This window comes from Bos indicus x Bos taurus, chromosome 1 (assembly GCF_003369695.1).
Source record: "Bos indicus x Bos taurus breed Angus x Brahman F1 hybrid chromosome 1, Bos_hybrid_MaternalHap_v2.0, whole genome shotgun sequence".
Lineage (NCBI taxonomy): Eukaryota > Metazoa > Chordata > Mammalia > Artiodactyla > Bovidae > Bos > Bos indicus x Bos taurus.
Window position 1 is genome coordinate 41,894,017 of NC_040076.1, and position 27,460 is coordinate 41,921,476.

At 41.1% G+C, this 27,460-nt stretch overlaps 1 protein-coding gene across 1 annotated transcript in view; it reads left to right on the forward strand.

The window, feature by feature from the left end:
• Positions 1 to 27,460, forward strand: part of CRYBG3 (crystallin beta-gamma domain containing 3) — a 126,362-nt gene that overhangs the window by 32,450 nt on the left and 66,452 nt on the right. Inside the window, exons 3-4 of the mRNA XM_027555158.1 lie at positions 13,108 to 13,526; positions 20,862 to 26,865. Coding sequence (XP_027410959.1) covers positions 13,108 to 13,526; positions 20,862 to 26,865 — 6,423 coding nt within the window. The remainder of the gene's footprint in view (positions 1 to 13,107; positions 13,527 to 20,861; positions 26,866 to 27,460) is intronic.

Here is a 27,460-nt window from a genome sequence, read left to right on the forward strand (position 1 = left end):
TATAACTTACAGACTTAATTTACCGAAAAGAAATCTCGTTAAAAATTAAAAGAGCTATGGCAATAAGTCTGTTTTCAGAATGAGTCATGAGCTAAATAAAATGAATTAAATCTAGATCATAGGTTATGGAATCTCCAAACCAGGCCTAAATAAATTTATGACTTTTAGGCTTGTTCTCAGTAGCTTAGCATCTGCTTTATGTAAAGTTTGACTCTCACCTTATTTTAGAATTGTTGCTCATAACCAATCATACAACGCAGGTGAAGGCCCTGGCATCTTTTAAAAGGCAATGATTGATGTATGCCTGTGATGTTTCTAGGGATAACCACGGAGTATCAGTATTGTGCCTATTACTGTAAGTTGTTAATAATTCATAGCCCTTATTCTTAATATCATCATAAGTAAATTACTGAAAAAAAACTACGCTTTTTAAATTGTTGCCACTGTTTACTGATACATAAAAGTAAAAGTGTGACTCAAGAATAACTCACTGAAGAAAAGTAGTCACAAATTATTCTTAATGTCAATACCTATATTGAGGGTACAGTACTGTTTAGTAAGATGAATATGTTAAATTATGCATTTGTTCATATTTTGATTTCTGTATTGCTTCTTTCGTTATTGGTCTTTTTCAACACTTTTTTGGCCAGAGGGAGAGGGGAAATGGTAGTCAAATTTAAACATACTGGATGTTTTCACAGTTAGGAGAAATTTAATTACTGAGGTAATTTTTGGAATAAATTATGGCCTTAATATGTGCTTGCTACCTTTATTCTCAGCAATGCAAATAGCCATATGACATCAACTTAATATCAAAATTAAAAGTGTTTCTTTTTCAAGCACAAGAACTCTTTTTAAAAATTTTAACTGTATTTGGACTTGGAACCCCACATATAAACAGGTTAAAGAAAGCTCCCCTGTTGGTGATGGGAATGAGTAGCCTGGAGCCTCAGAGTCAGCCACTACTCCCTGCCTTTGCCAGCCATGGCACCTCCTTGGAACAACTTTTTAAATTACAAGCAGTGATGGAAAGAACAGTCTTTGGAATCAGATGTATCTGGGCTCAAATCTTAGGTCTCCATGTGGTAGCTTTCTAACCTTGGAAAATTTATTCAGCCTCTCTGAACTTTGCTTGTTCTCTTCAGTCACGGCAGGCGGGGAGAGGGGGAAGGGGTGTCTTACTCTTATTTTATAGAAATGTTTTAGAATGAACTGAGATAACATGTGCCACATTGTATAATACCTGACACAGAGGATGTCCTCAGGAAAAGAGCCGCCTTCTTGTCACGTGAAGTTTGACTCCAGCTTAGAATCTAACTCTTTGTTTAAGAATGGTGCTGACTTTTTCTGTGTGTCTGGAAATCAACTATTAGAAGCATTGATTTTTCTGTCACACTTGAAGGCACACATGAACATATATACACACACTGAATTTTAGCTAGAAGTCAAAGCATCTCACCCCTTGATTGCTTCTTTAAAGACTAAGTGCCATCAAGGTGCCTGAAGTGGAGATGACAGTGTGTGTTACTGTTCACGTGACCAAACTGCCAGAGCTGAAGCCTGTCAGTGCAGCTGACACTGGTCTGGGGCCTTGATATCCCAGTGTTCTTGAATGTTGAATGTATTGCATGATATCTGGTGTGATTTGCTATACCAACCTCTCGTAGACCTCGCTTAGTCCTACTCTGTGGTGTGATGGAGTACCTTGTCAGAGTGGAAACTGGGGATCAAGGATCATGTACCTACTCCAGATTTTTGTGAGTAAATATGTCTCCAGAGGTGCCAGATACTGATTTGAGAACATCAGAAGGAGCTCAAGAAAGCTCTCCTAGAATTAAAAACATTTATTATTGTGGCCCAGTGTTTTCACTGGAGAAGTCTTTATACCATAACAGAAGGGAATGGCTTTTCTTCTTTTACGTCATCAACTTCTTTTCTTACCTTACACACCTGCCCTTGTTGATTTCACTTTTACCTACATTTTAGCCTACAACAAAGCTGTCCTTCCAGCCCAGTATGTTGTTCTGAGCTTCAGGGTGATGGAGCTGGTTCTTTGATGGGCCTTTCCTATGAATGTCACTGGGTATGAGATTTGACTCAAAATTGAATTCAGTGTATTTTATCCTAATTTCCTTCTGTTCCCATATTCCCTGTCCTGCCAAAAAAAGTGAAAGTCATGTTCGACTCTTTGTGACCCCATGGACTGTGGCCTGCCAGGCACCTCTCTCCGTGGAATTCTCCAGGCCAGAATACTAGAGTGGATAACCATTCCCTCCTCCAGGGGATCTTCCCAACCCAGGGATCCAACCCAGGTCTCCCGTATTGCAGGCAGATTCTTTACCATCTGAGCCACCAGGGAAGCAAAAGTCCTGCCAAAAGGTGCCATCAATTACTCAGTCTTGACATTAGAGAACGATTCTGCCAAGCAGTGTGTTGTGGCCAGATATCTTAGGAGAAAACTAACTAGAAATCTCTAGTAGGCATCTGGTGTTAGTTATAAATGCCCAATTTGGGTAACCATTAGTAATCTAGGTAATAGTCCTACTCGCGATGAAAGCATAAAGTTGTTTGCCTTCACCTTGTGGTGATTTTGTTTATGGGAAGAACACACACATACACACATGCACATGTATATGTTGTATGCGGGCAGTTTCCATTCTGAAAAACTTGAGTGGTAGTAATTTCCCAGGCAAAGAGGGCAAGGGATAAATGGTATCAGCAGTGATAATAGTGTTGTGCAAAGACATACCTGTAGTAAGAGGAAGCGAGAGGGAAGAGGAGTAGAAAACAGGTCTCGAGAATATCTGAGAACACACATGGTGACATCAGGCCCTGTAGGCATTACAAGTGACAAGAGATGGAATAAAAGGCACGTGGGAGCTCGATCCACCAGGCCGTTGAATGCCATGCTAGGAGGTCTGGATTTTATCCTGACAAGGGTGCACAGGCATGGGAAACCCTTTAGGGATGGTCAGATTTGAAACCTGAAACATTGCTCAGACTGGGGAACTTTAGGAATGGAAGCAGGGACACAGGTTAAGTCACTCACTGCCAGCAGCTTTCTCGGGGCGAGGTCATGGTGTCCTGGCGTTTCATTGACTGTTCAACAAGTGGGAATGTTACAGTTTACAGAAAATGGGCAAGAATGGAGGCACAACATGGTCAAGTTCAGTTTGGATGTACTGAGTTGGAGGTTCCAGTGAAGCGTTCAGGTGGCTAGCTGATGATTGGATATACAGTCTGAGTTGAGAATACACATCTGGGAATCATCAGATTGATTGGCAAGAAATGAGAACTCGTAAGAAGATCATGAAGGTAAAGCAGCCCTGGGCTGGAAGCTGGAAAAACGTAATATGTAAAGAAAGGATGGCTAGAAGAATGTGAACTAGAAGGAGGCGGAGAGAATGTTGAAAGAAGAAGCGAAACCTCAGGGTGATGTCATGGGAGCCAAAAGGAGATTGGCTTTCAGGATCAGACCCAGTCTTACCTCCTGTAGTCATACCACATTATATCAGGGCAGAAAAAGTATGTTGAATTAACAAGTATGAAAGTGTCTCTGAAGCCAGACTGCAAGGGCTAAAGAGTCACTGAAAGGAAAGGGAAAGAAGATGGTGACAGTTGGTAACTTCTATCAATGAGTTTGGTAGTGAAGAGAGGATTAATCTTGCCCTGGACTTAAACTTTGAATTGTGGCCTTATGGACAGGGGCAGATGAGGAAGTGAGGGGGCTGTTTAGAAGACATCAAGCACTATGAAATGGTGCCCTGGTGGATCCTTGGAGGAGGAATCGTCCTCCCTGCATTGTGAGGGCGAATGAAGGAAGTGGGACTGATGCTGCAGCTGTGATGCAGATAGAGGAGGAGTGGGGGCAGGACTATGAGAGAGCATCTCTGTGAAGTGGAAGGTAGGGTCCTCTGCTCAGTGAGGGATGAGGTGGTGGAGGGGATGACTTAAGGGATGTGGTAAAGGTTTGAAATAGCTTCCATGGGAAATGGGGAGGTTGCAGACTGATTTCCAGCAGAAACTGTAAATCATGAATTGTTGGCCAATTACATCCACTTAGCTGTATGTATCCCCATGGATTTTTAAACCAAGACATAGTTACTTTGTGGAAAAGATAAAACCGGAATTTTGGGGGGTGGGGATGACCAAAGAACAAACAAAAGAAGCTTTGAGTGTGTTAGCCATATTTGATAACTGGGCAGAAAAGATATGAAAATTTGTGGGAACTGAGACAGAACGAGAGGCCAGAAGCTGTGATGACACAGAAGGACTGATGCACCTGGCACAGTGGGGTAAAAGAGCTGAAAAGATGAGAGGGTGTGACTAATTCGGGAATGCCGGAGATTGAGATTCACAGGCTGGGTACTTATGGGTAAAGACAAGGGTCAGGGTTAGCCAAACAGTAAGGCCCAGCAGAAGTGGAGGTCATCGGATTTGAGGGTGCTAAGGAACTGGGGCTCAAGGTGTTGTAAGGATCATGCCTGCTGTGCACAATGAAGGCAGAGCCTGAGGGAGAAGGGACGCCCAACCCATGTGCCCGAGAGACTCAAGGAGGAGTCATGTGGCTCTTCACTGTTTCTCACTCAGCAGGCACTTTGCTGACACTCCCTATCCCTTGACCGTCTTGACCTTGTTCCCTGTGCCATTCATCATGTTGGGACAGCACCTGCCACTTGCTAGAGACTACCAAAGGAGCTGACATACTCATGCCCATTAGACCTGAAAACAAGTTCTTACATCACTGGAATGTACACTCTATGAAAGCAGGACTGTTGAGTTTTGTTTTGTTTTTCACTGTTGCGTCAAAGCACAGGGCAGTATCTTACAATTCATCACTCAGAGAAGAATGAATACCTTGACATCAATATTGGCCCCGACTGCTCCTTGGTACACCTGGTCACAGCCTCTGGCTGCCTTCGCCCAAATGCTCTTCCAAGTTCTCTCTATTTGGGGAGCTCAGATCCCAGCTCCACCTCTGCATCCCTCCTTCAGCTGAGCGTCTCTCCTCTCACTTCTGAGGTCAGAGCCACGTGTTAGACCTTACTCATCATCTTCTCCCCCTTACAGAATGCTCAGGCTTTAGCTGCTTCCTTATCACTGTAGTTGGAAGAGGAAGTACTCCTACTATTCTCCGAGGCTCATGCTTCCCCTTTTTTAGACATATTAGGGACTGTACTCTTCATCTCATCACCTTCTGCTTTTCTTTCTTGAACCTGTCATCCTTATCTTGTTCAGCAGTTACTCCCTCCCCACCAGGTATACAGCTGAGCCATAAAACAGGAACAAAAAGACATTTCTTCTGTCTTGGACCTTAAACTGTCACCTTTCCTCCCCTTTTTTCTAGTTAAAAAAATCTCTCAAAAGTGTTCCCCTCTATTTACCAAGTGTTCCTGTTTCCTTGCTATGTGTCCACTGTTTAACACCTTGAGTTTAGGGCTGTACGCATGAATTGCTGAGCTGTTTTGACTATTTCTCCTGCATTCCTAGGGATTCCCTATGGTCTTCAGTTCCTTTGTTTATTAATCCAGCAAGTATTTAAGCACCTCTTATTGTCAGGCACATTTCAAGATGCTAAACAAAACAGCAATGAATAAAACAGACGAATAACCCTGCCCTTGTGGCTTTTACTTTCTAGAGAAAGAAACATATCAAATAATGTGTGTTTGTGAAATGTGTATTTGATACTAGCAAGTGCATAGGAGAAAAATGAGGCAGAGAAGAGATGCAGGCAGTTTCGGAGTGGAGGAGTTTACTGTTTTAGACTGAGTGACTGGGGAAACTTACAATGAAGGGATGACAGTTAAGTAAAGGTCTGAAGGCGGTGAGGGGGTGTGAGTCGATAGCTCTGTGGGGGAAGAAAATGCTAGCAGAGAGAAGAGTGAATGCGCGGTTCCTGAGGTATGAGTGGGCCTCATGTTTCTGAAGAACAGTGAGAAGCACCATCCTCATCTTCCTTGACCTCCCAGTAGCATTTGCCATTTGCTCCCCTTTGCTTTTGGAAATGTCTGCTGGGATGACTGCTCTGGTTTTGGCCTTCCCCATCTCTTTCACTGATTGTTTCCTTCTTTGTGCCTGCCTTTTAATCTTTTTTTTCCCCCAGTGCTTTTTTGTTAGTCCTGCTTTCCCCTGCACATGCTGTGTATCGGCAAATCACATTCTTAACTGGGCTCTGACTGCTTCACCGGGGACCACAGATTCAATATGTCTGACATCTGCTTTGTTGCCTCACCTCCCCCAACCCCCACAAAGGCTCTTGCCTTCTGTTTTCCTTGTCCATTTTTGGCTTAACTACTTAGTCTCCCCATTTAGAAAACTTAGTTATCTGTGACTTTGTTATCCCTCACCTGCCACTTCTAGTTGGTCATCTTATCGACCTCATTCTCCCTCCTCTGTGCCCGAGTCTTCTTCAGCAACACCCTTGCCGTAATAAACTTACTTCACACTACATGTGCTCAACGCATGCTCCACCTTGTCTTAAATGCTCTTCTCGCCCTTCAGGAGCAAGCGCACATGTTATCTCCTCTCTGCAGTGGATTCTCCCATATATCCAACCCTTTGGAACCCCATGGACTATAGCCCACCAGGTTCCTCTGTCCATGGAATTCTCCAGGCAGGAATACTGGCATGGATAGCCATTCCCTTCTCCAAGGGATCTTAAGCACTAACATATGTTGGATCATTGAAAATGCAAGAGAGTTCCAAAAAAACATCTACCTCTGCTTTATTAACTATGCCAAAGCCTTTGACTGTGTGGATCACAACAAACTGTGGAAAATTCTTCAAGAGATGGGAATACCAGACCACCTTATCTGCCTCCTGAGAAATCTGTATGCAGGTCAAAAAGCAACAGTTAGAAATGGACATGGAACAACAGACTGGTTCCAAATAGGGAAAGGAGTACATCAAGGTTGTATGACTTACATGCAGAGTATATCATGCGAAATGCCAGGATGGATGAAGCACAAGCTGGAATCAAGATTGCTGGGAGAAATGTCAATAACCTCAGATATGCAGATGACGCCACCCTTACGGCAGAAAGCAAAGAATTAAAGAGCCTCTTGATGAAAGTTAAAGACGAGAGCAAAACAGTTGGCTTAAAACTCAGCATTCAGAAAACTAAGATCATGGCATCTGGTCCCATCACTTCATGGCAAATAGATGGGGAGACAGTGAAAACAATGAGAGCCTTTTTTTTTTTTTTTTTGGCTCCCAAATCACTGCAGATGATGACTGCAGCCATGAAATTAAAAGACACTTGCTCCTTGGAAGAAAAGCTATGACCAACCTAGACAGCACATTAAAAAGCAGAGACATTACTTTGCCAACAAACGTCTGTCTAGTTAAAGCTATGGTTTTTCCAGTAGTCATGTATGGATGTGAGAGCTGGACTATAAACAAAGCTCAGTGCAGAAGAATTGATGCTTTTGAACTGTGGTGTTGGAGAAGACTCTTGAGAGTCCCTTGGACTGCAAGGAGATCCAACCAGTCAATCCTAAAGGAAATCAGTCCTGAATGTTCTTTGGAAGGACTGATGTTGAAGCTGAAACTCCAATAGTTTGTCCACCTGATGCAAAGAACTGACTCATTGGAAAAGACCCTGACGCTAGGAAAGATTGAAGACAGGAGGAGAAGGGGACGACAGAGGATGAGATGGTTGGATGGCATCATAGACTCGATGGACTTGAGTTTGAGGAAGCTCCGAGAGTTGGTGATTGACAGGGAAGCTCAGCGTGCTTCAGTCCTTGGGGTTGCAAAGAGTCGGACATGACTGACCAACCCATTGTGTACATAGCTCTCCAGTGCTCCACATGGTGATGCAATGATGAGTATCTTGCTAGACTGTCAGCTCTTTGAATCCACAACTAAGTCTTATTAATCATTGTACCTAATGCTTTCCTGTGTTTCCCTGTTTTGGACACATAGCAAAGAGGATAGACAGACAGACAGACAGATGAATTTGGACCGAAGCACACTTCATTACAACATATTGAGTATGTAGGGGAAAAAATTAAATTCCCCAAAATACATATGCCTTCATAAGTAGCTTTTATATGTTATATGCAGAGTACCAGCATCTTTGAGGACAACTGGAATCAGTGTTTTATTAGTGTTTGCTTTAATCCTGAGTGTTTTCATGCTGTTTCTCACTTGTTGAATCACTGGCAAATCGTCCACTTGGCAGGTGACATTGGCTCTAGCTTGTGGCAGGCTGAACTTCATTGCTGTCTAGGCTGAAGGCTTAAGAGCAGTTATTTTATATCAGACTTTTAGTATGTAGTTATATAAATACATGGTTTGTCATGTTAATAACAGTGCCCTTTCCTGCTAATTTTGGTCTCTATAAATACTTTTCTTGTTGTTGTTGTTGAAGGTATTTTAATTACTGACACAAATTTCTCATAGGATTATTAGGCAAAAATTAAGCAACTAATAAATATAAGGAAACTGAGAAAATGTTCTTATTACATTTAAGATACAGAGATTCTGGGACAACAAGTGATTATTAAAAGGAAGGAGAATTAAGTGTTTTTTAAAAAATTTATATATATCACTCTGCTGCTGCTGCTGCTAAGTTGCTTCAGTCGTGTCCGACTCTGTGCGATCCCATGGACGGCAGCCCACCAGGCTTCCCCGTCCCTGGGATTCTCCAGGCAAGAACACTGGAGTGGGCTGCCATTTCCCTCTCCAATGCATGAAAGTGAAAGTGAAGTCGCTCAGTCGTGTCTGACTCTAGCGACCTCACGGACTGCAGCCCACCAGGCTCCTCCGTCCATGGGATTTTCCAGGCAAGAGTACTGGAGTGGGGTGCCATTGCCTTCTCCAATATATCACTCTAAAAAGGTTAAATGTGAAGGCATTCACTAGTTTAGCAAAATGTATTTTCCTTGCTTAGGAAACAGTCCATTATATATTTAAAAATTTTTTAAATTGATGATTGTTTTACAATATTGGTTTGATTTCTGTCATACATCAACGTGGATTAACCATAGGTTAATTCATTAGTCCCCTGCCTCTTAAATCTCCCTCCCACATCCTGCCCATCCCCACCCCTCTAGGTTATTACAGAGCCCTAGTTTGAGTTCCCTGAGTCATAAACAGCAGATTCCCATTGGCTGTCTATTTACATGTTAGTGTATATGCATCCATGCTACTCTGTCCATTCATCTCACCATCTCCCTCTTTTCCCCGTCCCTTGTCCATAAGTCTGTTCTCTATGTCTGTGTTGTATATTAACACATATATATGGCATCGAGAAGGATGGTACTGATGAGGTTCAGTACCATCCTTCTCGATGCCATATATATGTGTTAATATATGATATTTGCTTTTCTCTTTCTGACTGACTTCACTCTGTATAATAGGCTCTGGGTTCATCCACCTCATTAGAACTGACTCAGATGCATTCCTTTTTATGGCTGAGTAGTACCATCGTAGGGAGAAGGCAATGGAACCCCACTCCAGTACTTTGCCTGGAAAATCCCATGGATGGAGGGGCCTGGTAGGCTGCAGTCCATGGGGTCACAAAGAGTCGGACACGACTGAGCGACTTCACTTTCACTTTCATGCATTGGAGAGGGAAATGGCAGCCCACTCCAGTGTTCTTGCCTGGAAAATCCCAGGGACAGGAGAGCCTGGTGGCTGCCCTCTATGGGGTCACACAGAGTCGGACACAACTGAAGTGACTTAGCAGCAGCAGTACCATCGTATATATATACCACAACTTCTTTATCCATTTATCTGTCAAAAGACATCTAGGTTGCTTCCATGTCTATTGGCTATTGTAAATAGTGCTGCAGGGAACATTGGGGTACATGTATTTTTTTCAGTTTTGGTTTCTTCAGTGTATATGCCTAGGAGTGGGATTTCTGGGTCATATGGTGGTTTTATTCCTAGTTTTTTAAGGAATCTCCATACTGTCTTCCATTGTGGCTCTATCAATTTACATTCCCACCAGCAGTGAAGGAGGGTTCCCTTTTCTCTACATCCTTTCCAGCACTTGTTGTTTGTGGATTTTTATTATGGCCATTCTCACTGGTGCAAGGTACTATCTCACTGTAGTTTTGATTTGCATTTGTCTAATAACGAGTGATGTTGAACATCTCTTCATGTGTTTATTAGCCCTCCATATGTCTTCTTTGGAGAATTGTCTGTTTATCCCTTTCGCCCGCTCTTTGATCGGGTTGCTTGTTTTTCTGGTATTAAGTTGTATGAGCTGCTTATATATTTTGGAAATTAATCCTTTGTCAGTTGTTTCATTTGGTATTATTATCTCCCTTCTGAGGGTGTCTTTTTACCTTTTTTATAGTTTACTTTGCTGTGCAAAAGCTTTTAAGTTTAATTAGGTCCCACTTATTTATTTTTGTTTTTATTTCCATTATTCCAGGAGGTGGGTCATAAAGGATATTGCTATGATTTATGTCATACGGTGTTCTGCCTATGTTTTCTTTACAGGTTTTATAGTTTCTGGTCTTACATTTATGTCTTTAATCCATTTCGAGTTTATCTTTGTGTATGGTGTTAGGAAGTGTTCTAATTTCATTCTTTTACATGTAGCTGTCCAGTTCTTCCAGCACCACTTAATTGAAGAGAGATTATCTTTTCCCATTGTGTATTCTTGCCTCCTTTGTGAAAGATAAGGTGCCCATATGTGTGTGGATTATCTTTGGGCTTTCTGTCTTGTTCCACTGGACTATACTTCTGTTTTTGTGCCAGTACCATACTGTTAGAAACAGTCCATTGTATTTTGAAAGGAATTTTCAAGTAAGTAAAAATAATTGAGGCAGTGAGATAAATAGTATTTTTGATTTTATAGAAGTTTTTTGTCTTGATTTTGTTGATGTCAAAAATGTAATCATTATATTCTGTTTTCCTTTAAAAAAAAAAAAAAAAAAAAAACACTGCCCCAGTTTTATAAAACCTCCTTGTGAATCTGTATGCATTTTAAGAATATTGGTGTTATTTTAGTGAGTAGCCTACAGTTCACTTAAGCATTGTGGCTGGCCATTACAACAAAGTAAATGGAGTAAAGGACAAAAAAACTAACACATGATCACTTTCAAAATGTCATCTAGCATATTTTCTGCTGTCATATTGAGAGGCTATTTAAGCTGTTGACATGAGGAGAGAGCACAGTTCATTTATAGAGCAGGCTCCCATAAAGAGCAGAACGCTGGGTGGATGAGGTGGAGATATGTGGGCTTGAGTTGCAGTTGAAACCAGTAAAAGGTGAGACTTTGACTCTAGAAGGCTGGTGGTATTCTAAATGTAAAAGACTCAGAAGTTGTATTTCTAACACATAGAAAAATGCTAATGTGTTTGTTCAAAAATAGTCCTGACTCCTAAGGTTGGAACAGACCTTGAAATATGGTTCACTTGAAATTAATTTCCTAGGCTAATGGGTTCTAAACATTTCGCAGCCATTCATATGCCAAGTATTATTAGTGGTTAGTGGAACACTCCTTTAAGCTGTTTTGAATTTGGATTAAAACAAGGAAGGAAGTGAACAAATGACATTTGGATGTTCTTGCCTTCTTGAAGATCAGCTTCTTACAAAACTTCATCCTATGAACCTGCAGTGGCCTAAGGTGGTTTCACCTTGGCACACTGATATTTTTCTGACTCACACTTGAGCTTTCCTTTTATAAAGACCAGTGAGTGTGACATCTGACAGATACTATCAGACGGCATTCCTCGTACAAGTAGGTGAGTGAGCATGTTGGGAAAGGCAGGCTGAGTTGGCCCCTTTGCCTGAAGCTAAGGACGCTTTAAGCAGGAGAGAGCATGGACTGCCAGCACAGCCACATGGTGTACACGAGAACGGAGTGTGCTTCACTGCTGCTGCTGCTAAGTCGCTTTAGTCGTGTCCGACTCTGTGCGACCCTATGGACAGCAGCCCACCAGGCTCCTCTGTCCACAGGATTCTCTAGGCAAGAGTACTGGAGTGCGTTGCCATTTCCTTCTCCAGTGCTTCACTAGTAGGTTAATTATGAGCAGGTAAAACATACCCCTGAAAGTGTTCAGCATCTGCAAGAATTCCTGGTGCTGCCCACCATCTGCATTAATGCATATATCAGGGCTTTGTGTTTTACCATTTTTTTTTAACTTGGAGTATAATTGCTTTATAAGCTCATGTTTCTGCTGTACAACAGAGTGAATCAGCTCCAAGTATTAACAGACATATATCCCCTCCCTCTTGTCCTTCCTCCCCCGCCGCATCCCACCCATCTAGGTTAGCATCCGGCTGAGCTCCCCAAGCTGTACAGCAGGTTCCCAGAGCAGGAATAGAGACGCGTACACAGGGAGGGGAAAGGGAGGGTGCTGTGAATTGGGAGAGTAGGTTTGACATAGATACACCTCCATGCATACCATGGAGAGTTGATAGTGGGCTTTCCCTCTCAGTTGATACACCATGCTGCTGTCTTTCCTCATCTTCTTGAGAAACAGTTTTCTATCATGTGGTAGCTTCAGGGGTTAACACGAGCAGAAATGATGAAGTCTGTTTAGGTGTTGTCTGTATGGAACACATAAGAATACTGTCTATTAGTTCTGTAATAACAAGGGCTAAATTGAGATACATAGAAGGTTTGCTATGATGTGTGCCTTTACTTACTCTCCACACTTACCTTTCGCTCTTCTCTTTTTACAATCTTACCTCCAGTCATTTTAAATTAGAAGCTGACTCCTCATTGGACATGGAGAGAAGATGGATGTGTGGGCTGGGGAAGGTCGTGGGGTGGAGGGGAGGCAGAGAGAGAGGGGGATACACGGACATCCCACTGGCTCTATCTATGTCTCCTTCCAAGGGCACACTCCCCACCCCAAGTTACCTCCTCTGCTCTCACCGCCCCCAAACCTACTAGTTAGCCCTGGGCTCCCATGTGGACTGTATTTCTCCCTTTGTGACATTTACCATATCATGTTGTTAATGCTGTGCTGACTGTGCCCTTTAGTAGGTTGTAAACTACTAAGAGGTAGAAGCCATCCATCTCATTCACAGAAATATCCCTGGCCTTTAGCACAGAGAGTGTCACGCAATAGGTTAGCAGTCAGCCCTTGTCATTTTTAAAATGATGATGCTTAATATTCTCTGTTTTGTTTTCCAAGATTTCCCAAAGTGAGGACAGAAGGACCCAGGCCCAGCAGCTGATCACTCTTCCAACACAGGAAGATTCCAAAAAGCCCAACGACCTTTCCAGTTCCACTTCAGAGGCCAAAATCGGAGAAAGCGATAAACAGACAAAAGAAAGCTTCTTCCAGTTTCTAGGTAACTTATTCAATATCTCAGGAAAATCATCTCTCAGTGAAGCCAAGCAGTCTTCTTTCAAAGATGAACATGACAAACCTGAGAAAGACTTACGAAATCCCAGTCGTCATGAGGAAGGGGGCCAAAGGGAAAGTGCTGGTGGCTCCCTGAGAACCCAGGCGCTTCCAGCAGAGGAACAGTCCAGCTCAGCCGAGCTCTCAGATGCCTTTTCTTTGGATACAACACAAGACAGTGAACAGGAAACCAGTGACTTGCTGAAGTAAGTTTAAAATTTACTTAGCTGAAAAATTGAGCTTTTGGACCTAGCCTCAGTTCTACTACTGTTGATTAAGGGGATTTGAAAAAATATTGTTATGTCCCTGCTACTAGGTGAAAAATTACATGATTCTGTATACCATATCTAGGGTCTTTTGAGCTATTTTAGTGGGTGGTACTAATATCTTTTAGGTGCTAACTTTGTTATAGTACAAGATTTACTTCCTTTTTTAAAAAATAATTTTATTTACTTATTAATTTTTGCCTGTGCTGGGTCTTGGTTGCTGCACACAGGCTTTCTCTAGCTGCAGTACGCAGGCTTCTCGTGCGGTGGCTTCTCTTGTTTCGGAGCATGGGCCACAGAGCGCAGGCTCAGTAGTTGTGGCGCGTGGGTTTAGCTGCCACACAGCATGTGTTCCCTCCTGGACCAGGGATCGAACCAATGTCTCCTGCATTGGCGGGCAGGTTCTTTACCACTGAGACACTAAGGAAGCCCACAAGATTTATTTCTGATTTAAGACTTCTTTAAATGGGAGTGTTTTCTGTTGTCTGAATTCTTCTGTAGTCAGGCAGTGTGTTCAGTATCTGCCTTTTGGGAACAAAGATAGGCCTATGATTTGTGTTCACATTCTATCAATATCATTTCTTTGTGGAATCCAATTAAAGGGATTAAGAGAAGAAATTGACTGTATTTATAAAAGTAGCCTTTTGAACCTTTCTCACAGCTCCAAGAAACAAATCTTGCACAAATTTAAGGAGCATTTCACCACCCCTTTTTTCTTTCTTTGACATACAAATGGGCACTAACTTGTTATTCTTTTATTCAAATGAGCTAGAATGAATGTTTTCTAATCAGAAAATGTTTATAACAATGTTGAGTGCATTAGACATTTTGTGTAACGTATAAGTATTCATTCATAGCTAGTAAGGATCTGGTTCATTGATTTTAATTTAACCTCTACTTGAGAACCTCTACTTTTCTTGTTATTTAAAGAGATCATCAATACCGTAGGCAGATATAGATGACAGCTTAGAACTGTGTAATCCTTTGTAGTTTCAAAGTGTCCTCAGATGTGTGCTTTCAGTCAGTTCCTCACAGTAAGCTTTTAAGGTAGGTGTAGGCACAGGCCCATTTTATGGTTGTGAGAACTGAGACCCCAAGTGGATTCAGGTTTGTCCATTAGGAATGCTGAGGTGGGACTTGCCCTGCCAGATCTTAAAATGTGCCCATCAAGCTACATTAATTGAAATGATGTCATAATACTGGTGCAATATTTGCTAGATCCTTAAATGGAACAGAATAGACAGTCTGGAAATAGACCCTTATATGTTTTGAGATTTGAGCCTTCAAATGTGACAGCATTATGCATTCATGTAGAAAGGAAAACTTGAGGACATTGGGTAACAATTGGGAGAAAAAAATAAAAACTGGATAGTCATGTCATTTTATATTAGAGTAGAATAAAAATGATTAAGAAACATACAAAACTAAAAGCATCTAAGTGTGAATTATTTTGGTGAGAAGCAGTTTTCTAAGCATGATAGCAATGGAAAGTATCTGGAAAGAGAAAGTCAGTAGACAAAATTGCTTCCAGTTTTCAAACTCTCTTATGCCAAAAACCATGAGCAATACAGTAAATTGGCAAATGAGAAAGCTTTAACTGACAAGCATTATAGTTAGCTCACCAATAGAATAAAATGGACAAATAAAAACAAGTCATTCAGATAAGTGAGGAAGAGATTTATTCTCACTAGCAATCAAGGAAGTGCTAACTAAAGTGAGAACTTTTCTCCTACTAAACTGATAACAGTAATAAGTGATAATATTCTGTAGGAGTTGGAGTTGACTTGGCTAATGCTCATATACAGTGCTGTGAGTGGAGGGCTGCATGTATCAGGAACCTTGAGAAGCTTGTAGGTTATTACTAATGATATACAAAGGTGTTTACTGAAACATACGTAGGAACACATCATTGGTAACAAATGTCCAATAGCAGACAAATGGTTAAATTAGGGTGCATCATAATAAAGTGAAAGTGAAGTAGCTCAGTCGTGTCCGTCTCTTTGCGACCTCCATGGACTGTAGCCTACCAGGCTCCTCCGTCCGTGATAAAGGATTATCCAAAGCAGTGCTGTTGTTCAAGTTCAGTCCTTGGATCAGCATCACCTGGGAAGCATTAGAAATGCAGGTTGTCTGACTCAGACCCACTAAATCAGAGTCTCTAGGAGTGGGGCCCAACAGCCATCTAACAATCTCTCCAAGTGACTTTTTGTCTCTAAAGCAGTTTAAAATGGTGTATATTTTGAGGTTACATGGGAATTGAGTAGAATCAAAGGTTTGTGGTTTTTCTTTTTTCTCCTTTGGGTTTGATTAGTAGGTCATGTTATTTCCTTTGATATTAGACAACAGAAAATGGAAGAGGATTCTGTGCCTCTTCTTTTTAGTAAAACCCTCCTTGATGATAGAATAATTGCTTAAGGCAGTTCACCAGAACCACCTCAGCAAAGAACAGTGATTCTTAGAGGAAAGAGAAAGACCACTGGGCCCCCATTTTGACTGAGGCACAGGCTTTCTCCAGCCCAGCTTCAGAAATCCTACAAGTTATCAGGTTTAGAATTATTTATAGTCTTAGTAATGTTCTGTTAAAAACTGTCAATTTGTTTAGGAATTATTATATAAAAGTCAAATACTGTTTTGGTTAATAGTACATTTTGACAGTGGAGAAGGCAATGGCACCCCACTCCAGTACTCTTGCCTGGAAAATCCCATGGACCGAGGAGCCTGGTAGGCTTCAGTCCATGGGGTCGCTAAGAGTCGGACATGACTGAGCGACTTCACTTTCTCTTTTCACTTTCATGCATTGGAGAAGGAAATGGCAACCCACTCCAGTGTTCTTGCCTGGAGAATCCCAGGGACGGGGGAGCCTGGTGGGCTGCCGTCTATGGGGTCGCACAGAGTCAGACACGACTGAAGTGACTTAGCATAGCATACATTTTGACAGTATAATTACCGTCTGCTTATACCTGATTTTAAACATTATTTCAGTAATACATCTGGAGAAGATATTTACTAATAACTTTGAGAATCTGCATTTTAAGGGTTAAAGTTTTATTTCTGTGATACGAATTTGCTAAAAGCATGGACATTTCATTTTTATTAAGAACATGTTGTTGTTGTTCACTTCCTAAATCCTGTCCAGCTCTTTGCAACCCTGCAGACTGCAGCACACCAGGCTCCTCTGTCTTCCACTATTTCCTAGAGTTTTCTCAAATTCATGTTCATTGAGTCAGTTATGAGCATGTTTCAAATATAAAACTTTATTTAAAATTGAATCTATACTTTTGAAATTACTAGAGATCCCTGGGTTGGGAAGATCCCCTGGAGAAGAGAAAGGCTACCACTCCAGTGATCTGGCCTGGAGAATTCCATGGACTGTATAATCCATGGGATCACAAAGGGTCGGACACGGCTGAATGACTTTCACATCACATCACTTTAATCACTATTAATACAATTTTCAAATTTTAGACAAGTTATTAGCTATAATTTGAAGTGTGTTTGTAAAAAATCCTCATCAAAAAGCATTGTAAATGATTTCATCTTCACTTAATTAAAAATAATAAACAGCTTTGTAATTGTTTTTATGTATAGTTGACTATATAGACTTCATTTTTAATATCCTTAAAGCCTTTAAGTAAACTTGTTTGGTAACATTTTTTAGATTGCTTTCCATACTTTAACTCATCCTTCTGGTATAATTTGTATAGGAAGCTACTTTGTTATTGGGTTGAAATTCTTGAAAATGTTCTATAATGCTTCCATTTTCAGCAGATTCCTATCATCATGAGAAACTCTTCTGTCAAAACTTTATCGTGATTTTTTTTTTTAATTGCTGGTTTTACAGCTTTTCTTTACATAAAAGAGTTAAAAATCTTCCCTATTGTGAGAGAAGATATTCTTAACTATATAATTTGAAAGAAAATAAATCTTAATGCTGAAAAAGTAGCTTAATCATACTTGCTAAAAGTGAATTAGGTAGATGTTTCCTCTAACACTAATATTTTCAGGCGGCTTTTACAGAATTTTCTTTGAAGAATGATGCATGTCCGTGGTTGACCTTTGTAGTATCAGATGTATGGGATGTATCCAGGATAGAGCACAGCCATGTGTAGTGCCTGGAGGCTTAGTAAGCCTTCACATGATAGGTAGGTATGTTTGGGCTGAAATGCATAAAAACCTTTTCACATTTTCAATCTGTACATCTATTCCCTTAAATATTTGAATTTTTTAGGTATTTTACTTTTCTATTAGTATTATTCTGATCACATACTTCTACTTTTATAGGAAAAGCTACACATCCCATGCACAATTACATAACACATGACAATACATTCTTTATTTTGTGAAAACCTTTTTAATTTTCCATATTTAACTTATTTGTAAAGTTATATTTTTTTGACATTTCCATTTTGTTCCTATTTCTTAATTAGGGAAAAACTTAACAAAGGACAGTTTTACATTCTTTTTTTTTTTTTTTTTTACATTCTTAATACTATTCAATTGTGAAGACTCAGCTACAGCCTGTGAAAGAACACTGTAGAAAATAGACTATCTTGGCATGACTAACCCTTTATAGAGTGTGAGTGTGGCTGGCTCATCAGTACCTGCAGGGACTAATTATAATACATGAAGCTAAGCTTGCGACTTTGATGTTCAGTGCTTTAAACGTGGCAGTGTAGTTGTTTAGTATAAAGAGTGCATATTTTAGTTACAAGCATGTAACATTTCCATACAGGGTGCTGCCAGAGATTATCTCGTCAGAAATTTAAACGAGTTCATATAAATCAGTTTAATCATTTCCATTGAAAGTACCCAGAAAACTCCCCAAATGGAAAATAATTATTCTGCCAACCCCCCCTACAAAGGACTCCAAAACTACCAAAAGGCATTCCTACAGTGAACTGAAATTTTCTTGGAGTGAATTTTTCTCTGTGGTATATTTTAGTAGAAGTTATTTTAGATCAAGGATTGATATAGAGTAAAATGGTTAGGATGGTGTTGGTAGTAAGAAAACCTAAGTTTTACTACACATGAAGAATAAACTTCGGATCCTTCTCTCTCATGGGCTGTTTCTTTGGACATCATGTACATTTTGGAGATCTTTGGGGTGGATGGGAAACACTGCAGTCTTGAAAGTAGATTTTTAATTATAAAACGTAAAAACTTTTAAAAGAAAAATCAAACAAAACTTGTCATTTTTCATACTTCTGGATCTTGATATATTGTTTTGAAAAGCTCTTGTACTTTCTGAATAATTTATGCACTTTAAAATAGGATTTTACCAATGACATAAATTTACCTATATGTGTTTTTCTCTTAGACAGGTTCCCTTATCCAGCATTTTAACTTTGTTTCATAACTGTCTTTGGTCTAGCCTGAAACTCCTGCAGCAGCTAAAATCACTTCTCCAAGGCAAAGCTTTTCTCTACACATTTCCTATACCTGTTTTAAAATGGACAGTAAAAATAAATGAATGTAACCAACACAAATTTTGTATAATAGTGGTGCGGTAGGATTTTAGAGGCCAGCAGTTATATAGGTTGAAATAAACAGTTTCAGCTAAAATTAAAGAACTTTGTAAGGGGCCAGGTGATGAAGATTTTACATCTCAGAATTTTGCTTTGTGTGTTATCATGCAGACAAATCTATCATTCTTCATGGTGTTGCTTTAAAATTGAGGAGAAAAAAACATCATGTTTAGTTATTGGAATAACTGGATTTCCTAGTTATGAGTTATGAGTTCTATAATGTTTTGTTAATTATATGTTTAACCTGAAAACGTTGGAATATGCATCAGGTTTTTCTACCATACATTTTTGTAGTTGAGACACTAAAATATAACTAGTATGCAGAACTGAAAGCACTTTTGTATCAGTTTTTTTTGGATCCAATTAAGAAAGTCGAAAACAAATCGCTTAGCATTTAGTATCATTGCTTTACTTAAGCCATTCATTAGTTCACACAAAGCTATTAAGCATACACCATTTGTCAGGTCTTTTGTAGAGCACTTAAAAATACAAAGATGATGAAGATATAGTATCTGTCTTCAAACAGTCACTAGGTTAGTAGGGAAATAAATTGGTACATAGATCTTTTTATGGCAAGTCTGTGCTCAGGGCCATTTGTACCCAGAGATCAGAGGCTAACTGCCTATTCTAGTAACAGTAAACAGGTCCCAGGGTGGGTTTGCGTTAGAAATAACTTGGGAGCTGAGTCTCGGAGGGTATGAGTTTCTGTCTTGGGGCTGGCATGGAAGAAGGGGAAAGAATGGTGTGTATGAAAGACCATAAGGCAGTGTAGCATAGCATCAGAGCTCCCAGAGATAAGATTCTCCAGAACAATGGATGCTGAGAATATCAGGAACTGTAGTCTAGAGCTGAGGAAAAAGTTGGGAATTGGTGCTAGAAATCTTTTTTTATTTCTGCATTTGCCCAGCCAGTTTAATACTCATTATGCTAACCTGGTGGCTCAGATGGTAAAGAATCTGCCTGCAATGCGGGAGACCTGGGTTGGGAGGATCCCCTGGAGGAGCATGGCAACCCACTCCAGCATTCTTGCCTGGAGAATCCCCATGGACAGTGGAGCCTGGCAGGCTACAGTCCATGGGGTTGCAAAGAGTCGGACACAGCTGAGTGACTAAACACAGCACATGCTAATTGAATCTCTGAAGAGCTTAACAGGAGAGAGGATTTTTAAGGCAGTTCTGTCATTTATTGGCTTAATTATATGCTGAATGCTTACGGCAGGCTAGACATCTTGCCAGGTGTTTTCTTTACAACTTCTCTGCCTCTGTGCTAAAAGCGGCTGTTCCAAATTCACATCTAAGTAAAAGAAGAGAAACTTGCTATGATACTCTGATATGGTGCAGAAATCAGTGATGTAGCCATGAGATACCAATATGAGGCACGGAGGCAATGTGGTTCCTTCTAGTCAAGCACTCACTGGAGATCAAAACTATTAATAGAACCTAAGCCTTAGGTTTGTCAGCCCATGTTCTCTCCATTAATCACCATGGGAGAGACAGACATAATCAAGTGAAAGGGACAGTTCTGAGGAGTTCAAACATTCAGGCTGGCTTGACATTCCTGTGCTGCTGGTCAAATCTGTATTATGCTTAATACAGACAGCCTGAACTAAAACATTCAAGAATTTCCTTCCCAAGTTTAGACATATTAAGAATAGGAGCATTTGAAAGATACACTTCACCGTGATTTCTGGAATTGCTGTTAAGTGTCACTAATTATGTTTCCTGATACTCTCATGCTGTTCTTTTTGCAGACAAATGGATGGTAAATCAGAGAGGCCTTTAGTAACATATGCAACCTACCGAGGCCCCAGACAAATTAAGAAGTATTTGAAGCAGCAGACGGTGTCCGAAACCGTGAATCCCTTAGACAGAGAAAATGCAAGTTCTGACTCTAGTACAAGCACACATCGTGGCCCTGGGAGTGAGATGGAGGCTGGAATGGTGTTATTACTGTCATCAGCTAGCACAGGCATACCTGTGAAAGGACAAGGGCCTGAAGGCCAGTTAGAAGACTCTGATGATAACGAAAGAGATCTCAACACAGGAAGCCATTCAACAAACAACCAAGGACTAGCCAACACGGCTTCTTCTAGGGGTGTTTTAAACAAAGCCTATCCTGGGGGACCCGAGACGAGTAGATCATCCCATTCTGTGACTAGCTCCACCTCCACTGCTGGAGATTCTGACTCACGGCACCATTTGAGTTGTGCACCAGGTTCTCAGACTGACAGAAATTTGGGATGTTCAGCATTGTTTACAGAAAGTAACAGCAGCAAAATTCCTTACAGTCCGGACTTGGAGAGGACAGCAACACCAGGAACTGTGGTAAAACGAACCAGCTCCGTGATGAGTGATGGGACACCAGTGCAGGCTGAGAACTCTGCTGCTGCTGACTTCTCTTGTAGTAAATCTGATGGGAGTGACCCTACCACACTTAGAAGTGCAGATTTGCTAAGTCCAAATAAATCAATTAGGCGTGAAGCTCTGCAGTTGCCAGAGAGTAAGTGTTCTAACAAGCAAGCGGTAGAGAACTCATCAAAGCAGCCTGCCAATCACACCAGCTCCATGGCTTTCCAGAAACAAGCTGTAACAGACACAGAACTTGTAAATGCTGGAAACAGATCATCTGCCCAAGACACACAGAAAAATTTGGCTCCTGCAGAAATCAAGCAAGAAACAGAAAATACATCAGGTGAGGAACCCACTGCTTCAAGTCATGTCAAAGCTCCAGAAGATAGAATTGAGTCACTACACAAAGATACTGACCTACTTTTACTAACAGAAGTCAAAAACCTTGTTAGGCCACATGGCAAAGTGCCTCCCTTTAGGATGAATCAAAAGGAAGCTGCCTCTGTAAAACACACCAGTGAATCAGTAGTTGTAACATGCTTAGAAAATAAAATAGCCCCTGAACTGAATATTGAACTTAATAGAAATCACATTTCAGAATCCCTTCTTGACTCTGAGAGTCCTCAACAAGCCATAGCATCACCTGATGCCAGGACATCCCCCAGCCTTGGCCATAAGTCAGATTTCAGTGCTTCACACCCTACCTTTGTTTCCAGAGTCGGCATGCTGAGCCAGGTGGATATCCCTATTTTAAAGAATGAAGGTTCTTCTGTGCTTGTTGAAACTGGAGATGTCAACATTGTTGGTATCTCCAGTCAGTCTCCTCAGTGTCAACAAGAACATGTGGCAAATCATGTGGAGGCCACGGACAGGAAGAGTCTCCCTGCAGGCCTTCATTCTAAGTATGCACCTACAGCTCTTGAATCCAAGGAAGTTCTTCCTGACAGGGAGAAATGCCAGTTTCTACTAGATCTTGAAGCCAGTGACACCGACATAACTGCAGTGGACTTGAGCTTTGAGCCTGCAAGCTTATCTCAAGACCCTGAGAAAGCAGAGTCAGTGCTATCAAGCACCGCAGCAAGTGAGAGCACTGCAGACAAGCTTGATTCTTCTTTCTCCTTGGAAACCAAAACTGATAGCATTGCAGAAATGTTACCAGAAGCTGACATTGGTGGTCAGAACAATGTTCCTGTTGAGTCACATTCTGAAACAGGAAAAACTCTAAGTCTCTCCAAGATACCTGTTACCCGAACAGAGCCCAGAGACATTTCTCAGGATGAAATTTCTTCCCCACTTGACATCACAGGTGTGCCAGCAAATCCTGCTTTATCAGAATTGACTTCCCTAGAAGTTGAACAGGACAAAATTTTTCAGTTAGTGGATCATGAGGAAATTAAAGAGAAATATTTAGATGCCAGCCTTAAAGAGAGTTGCCAAACTGAGGTTTCCCCTTCTGCCTCCAAATATCAAGGTGTACAGGGAACAGAGGTGGGAGCCTGCCGTGCTCTACCTGCTTGTCTCCAGAGTAATAGACCTGAGACTTCACCTCCTGTTCATGATGAGAAAGTTACTAGGCAAGTGGCACAGAATTGTGCAGCCAGGGCTTCTATCATCCATCCACCTTCAGTTCCTTGTGGGAGCAAAAAGATTTTTGATTTTTCACAACTCAGCTTAGCTAATACTTCCCCCAAATTCCAAGAAACTGACAGCACAAAAGCCAAGTCACCTTTTCTGGGTTCTGGTATCAGTTTGAGAAAAGAGGCTTTTGCATCTGAGGATTCAAGTTTCCTTCCTAATCCTTCTGTGCTAAGAACAGAAAAGAGAGCCTCATCTCCCAGAAATAAAGAGGATGCCCATTCCCTAAGAGGTGGTACTCACAGCCTGCCTTCCTCCTCCAGTAACTCTGAAGTTAGCATGGTTAGAAGTTCATATAACCCCACAAATAATTTTAGTTCTGTAAAAGTTCCCATAGATGTCACACATGAAGGTGCCTCCTTAACTAACCTGTTGGACCCTAAAAGCTCTTATCTGGAATCAGAAACATCTGACCTCACAGGGGCAGAAGTCACCCCACTTCAGGACCATTTGGGAGATCCTACTGGGATGGTATCTCTTGATTTCCCAACCGCTGCCCAATTTGACAATCCCTTAGAAGCAGTGACTGGAGCAGTTGCTGGGACCCCAGCGTCAGTTAACAGCTCAAGCCAGCAGTGTTCTGAGGCCTCTGCTGAGCACACAGAAGCAAGGAAGAGAGCACATGCCCAACTTTTGGACCTCGAGAGTGATTTCTGTAAAAAGGCTGTTGCATTGATTGGGGAGGCCTTTAATTCTGTCAGGGAAGAGCTAAAATCCAAACACTCAGTCGGTACCTGCCAGGAACATAGAGCCATAGACAGCATAATGAATCCAGGTACCCTGGAAGAAGACATCCCTGAGAAAAACCCATCAGAAGTGACACTGACAGAGATCCAGTCCACAGAGCATTTGGAAGAGCAGGCTGTGGAAAACATACCTGAAGTCCAAGGGAAAGAAAAGGCCTGTGTTTCACCTGTGGTTGGTGAGAACAGTCTCCTTTTTAAATCTGATAAAATGAATGTATGTTGGTTGTTAGAGGACCGAGCTAGGGAATTAGTCAATCAGATTATTTATTCAGCCCAAGAAACTGTAGCAAATGATGCTCAGGGTACCTCGGATTCTGAACTTCAGGCTAATACTTCAGAAATTCTGAGGAGTGATAGTGTTCAGCCATGTGATATGGTAAGAGAGTTCTTGGTGTCAGAACAGGCCATAAATCAAAGCACATGTGAAATCAGTGGGAAAGTATTAGGTAGATTCTTTGCTGAAAGTAACTTAGGTAGTGACACAGAGTCAATAAGAGGAAGAGAAATTGTTCTCTATCAAAAATCCCCCTTTTCAGGAACTAGAGATGGGCAGTCTGATAGTATAAATTTGCAGGAATCAGATACTGTTTTACTAGCTGAAAACATACCCCTTACAGGGTTAGATGATAAGGCAAAAACACACTCGTTCCTCAAGGAGGACTCTAAAGAGAAAATGGGGACAGAGTGTGTTGATAATCACAAACCTGAGACAGAGGATACAAGAACTCTTGTATTAAATTTCAAATGGCCTCCATTTGTGAATGATGACACTAATGTACCTGGGACATCTAAAAGCAGCTTGTCTGATACTTATGTATGTTTATCTGAAAAAAGCTTGCCAGGACACAGTAACAAAAGCACACCCCTTGCAATGTCAGAAGTAGGGAAAATACACAAGGACACTGAAGTAAATATCGGAAAGATTGAGCTTATACCTTCCATGGTAGAAATGGGAAAACCAAATAAGAAGGACGCTGAGTTGAATATTATGAAATATGAGGCAGTCCCCCCAATGTCAGAAGTGGGAAGAGCACATAAAGAGGATGCCAAATTGAGTACCTCAGAAACTGAACCAACAGCTGAAATTCTTAAAATGCGAGAAGCATACCAAATGGATGCTGAGAGGTATATTGAAAAAACTGAGGGATTGCCTGCCACTTTAGAAATGGAAAATATTTGCCAAAAGGATGCTGAAGGGGATATTGCAAAGACTGAGGTGACACCTGTTACATTAGAAATGGAAAATATTTACCAAAAGCATGCTGAGGGGGATGTTGGTAAGACGGGAATGACATCGGTTGTGTCAGAAATGGACAGTATCTACCAAAAAGATATTGAGGGGACTGCTGAAAAGCCTGAGTCAATACCTGCCACACTAGAAATGGAAAGTATTTACCAAAAAGATGCTGAAGGAAAGGTGGACAAAACTGGGGTGATGTCCCTTACATTAGAAGTGGTAAATGTCTACCGAAAAGATGGTGAGGGGATCACTGCAAAGACTGAAGGACCTTTATTAGACTTGGAAAACACTTACCAAAATGGTGCTGAAGGGGTTATTAGGAAAACTGAAATGATGCCTCCTTTTGTGTTAGAAATGAAAGAAGCACCCCAGAAGGCAGTACCTGCTTCCTTCGAAATATGTAAGGGAGATATGAAGGAGACAAGTAGGGGAACTTTGTCCACACCCTCTAAGAGAGAAATGGAAAGCACGTTCCCAGAAGATTCTGATGGGACCATCAGGAAACACATAGTGTTTCCCACAGCAGTCAGCTCTGAGAAAATACCTGGAACAGGTCTGGAGTTGCCCATTACACAGGCAGAGGCCACATCTCCCATACCTGAGGCTGAAGAAGCATACCAAGAGGGTGCTGACAGAAGTGGTGGAGAAGTGGAGAAAGAGCCTACGGAAACGAAGACAGGCTGGATAGCGGGTGACACTAGACTCGCCTCGTACTTCAGGGATTATGAATCGCCTACCTTAAGTAAGGATAATGAAGGCCACCCAGCCTTAGCAGTGCCGGACTTTCAACCTGAGGGTACCATGGGAAGGCTGGACAGAAAAACATCTGTTACTACAGTATATAAGAAAGTAAGAGACCTACAGTATGGAGACAAAAAGGAAGAACCTAACTTAGCCTTCGTTTCTCAGGAGGAGCAAGAAAACTCTTCCTTTACTATACTGTATGAAGAGCCCCTCCAAAATGAGGACAAGTACACTACCACCGAGGTAAGACGAACACATTCCCTCCTGATTCCTCACACAGCTCCCAACAGCATGCCTGTCTTCGCCTGTGAAAGGTCTGAAAGTAGAACTGACCTCGTCCATCATTTTGAAAAGGAAGCCAAATTAGGTGATGCATTTGATAGTGACAGTTCAGAAACATTCTTATCGGTAGAGGCCAAAAGGTACAAGATCTATCCCTTGGCTTTGTCTCCCATTTACGAGGATGACAGCTCTCAGGAGGACATTCTGTCCAGCGAGGTCTCACCTGGTCGTCATGGTGCCTCGAAATCAAGAGAGAATGCAAGCCAGCCGTCTTCTGTATTATCGCTTCTCCAGTCAGTATCAGAGCGTTTAAAGATGAATTTTGATGAAGATGACAGACAGGAGGGCGGAGAAGAGGAAGAAGAGGAAGATGAGGAAGAGCCACTGCATAAAGGAAGTCTGAGAGCTCAAAGGCAGGAAACTGTTACCTTCAAGCAGCCGGATTCTTCTCTTACATTTTGCTCTGATGATGACCGGGAAAGTACTGGAGTCTCTAAGAATTCTTATGTGATGTCAAATGAGCCTACGACCTCTAATCTGCAGATTGGTCTATGGCCAGAAAAGGCCTCATTTCTACAAAAATCTGACCTTACTTCCAAACTACATTCTTCTCTAAAGAGTGCTTATCATCAGTATTTGCAGACCTCTAAAACCCATTCCTCAGAAAAAGGAGCCAGATTTGGTGGAATTTTTCAGGAACCAGTGTCAAAGTATTTCCGCACTCAAGACACCCCTGGCCGATTAAGCCCATTCACAGAGGTAAGTTATTATAATTATTAATTAGTGAAGTAGTGTTTTGGGTAGTGCTTTGAAATAACCTAAAAGCTTATTAGGAAAATCAGTGTTTTGAGGTTGTATAAAGATTGTTTAAAAAAATACCAGAGATTACTTTGTTCGTTAGTTGAAGTGTATCATACCTCATGTATTTTAGTTGGACTGTTATGTTTGAGAAAACAAAATTGCTTCATCAGAATTTAAAAGGTATAAGAGAGAAGCAAGTTATAATCTCAGTTCTTTGCTGACTTCTAGTCTTCAAACTAAATTGTGACAACGTTTTGAATTTCTCAAGGTATTGAATGTAGAAGGATTGTCACTTTCCATTGAACTAATGTGTCTCATGAAAAGATTCTGCAATATTTAAAAATATTTTAAATATTTAAAATATTTCAAGTGTTTGCCTGACAACAGTCTCACTGTACTTGGTCTTGTTTTTGTTCGTACTTAGCAGGGCAATGAGCAGACTAATTTGAGAAAAAGGAGATGAAAACATTATAGCTGGAAAATGTCTTGAAATTCAGTTACACTTTTATTCAACTTAGAAATATTTGAATGTTTACTACAGAATATTCACTGA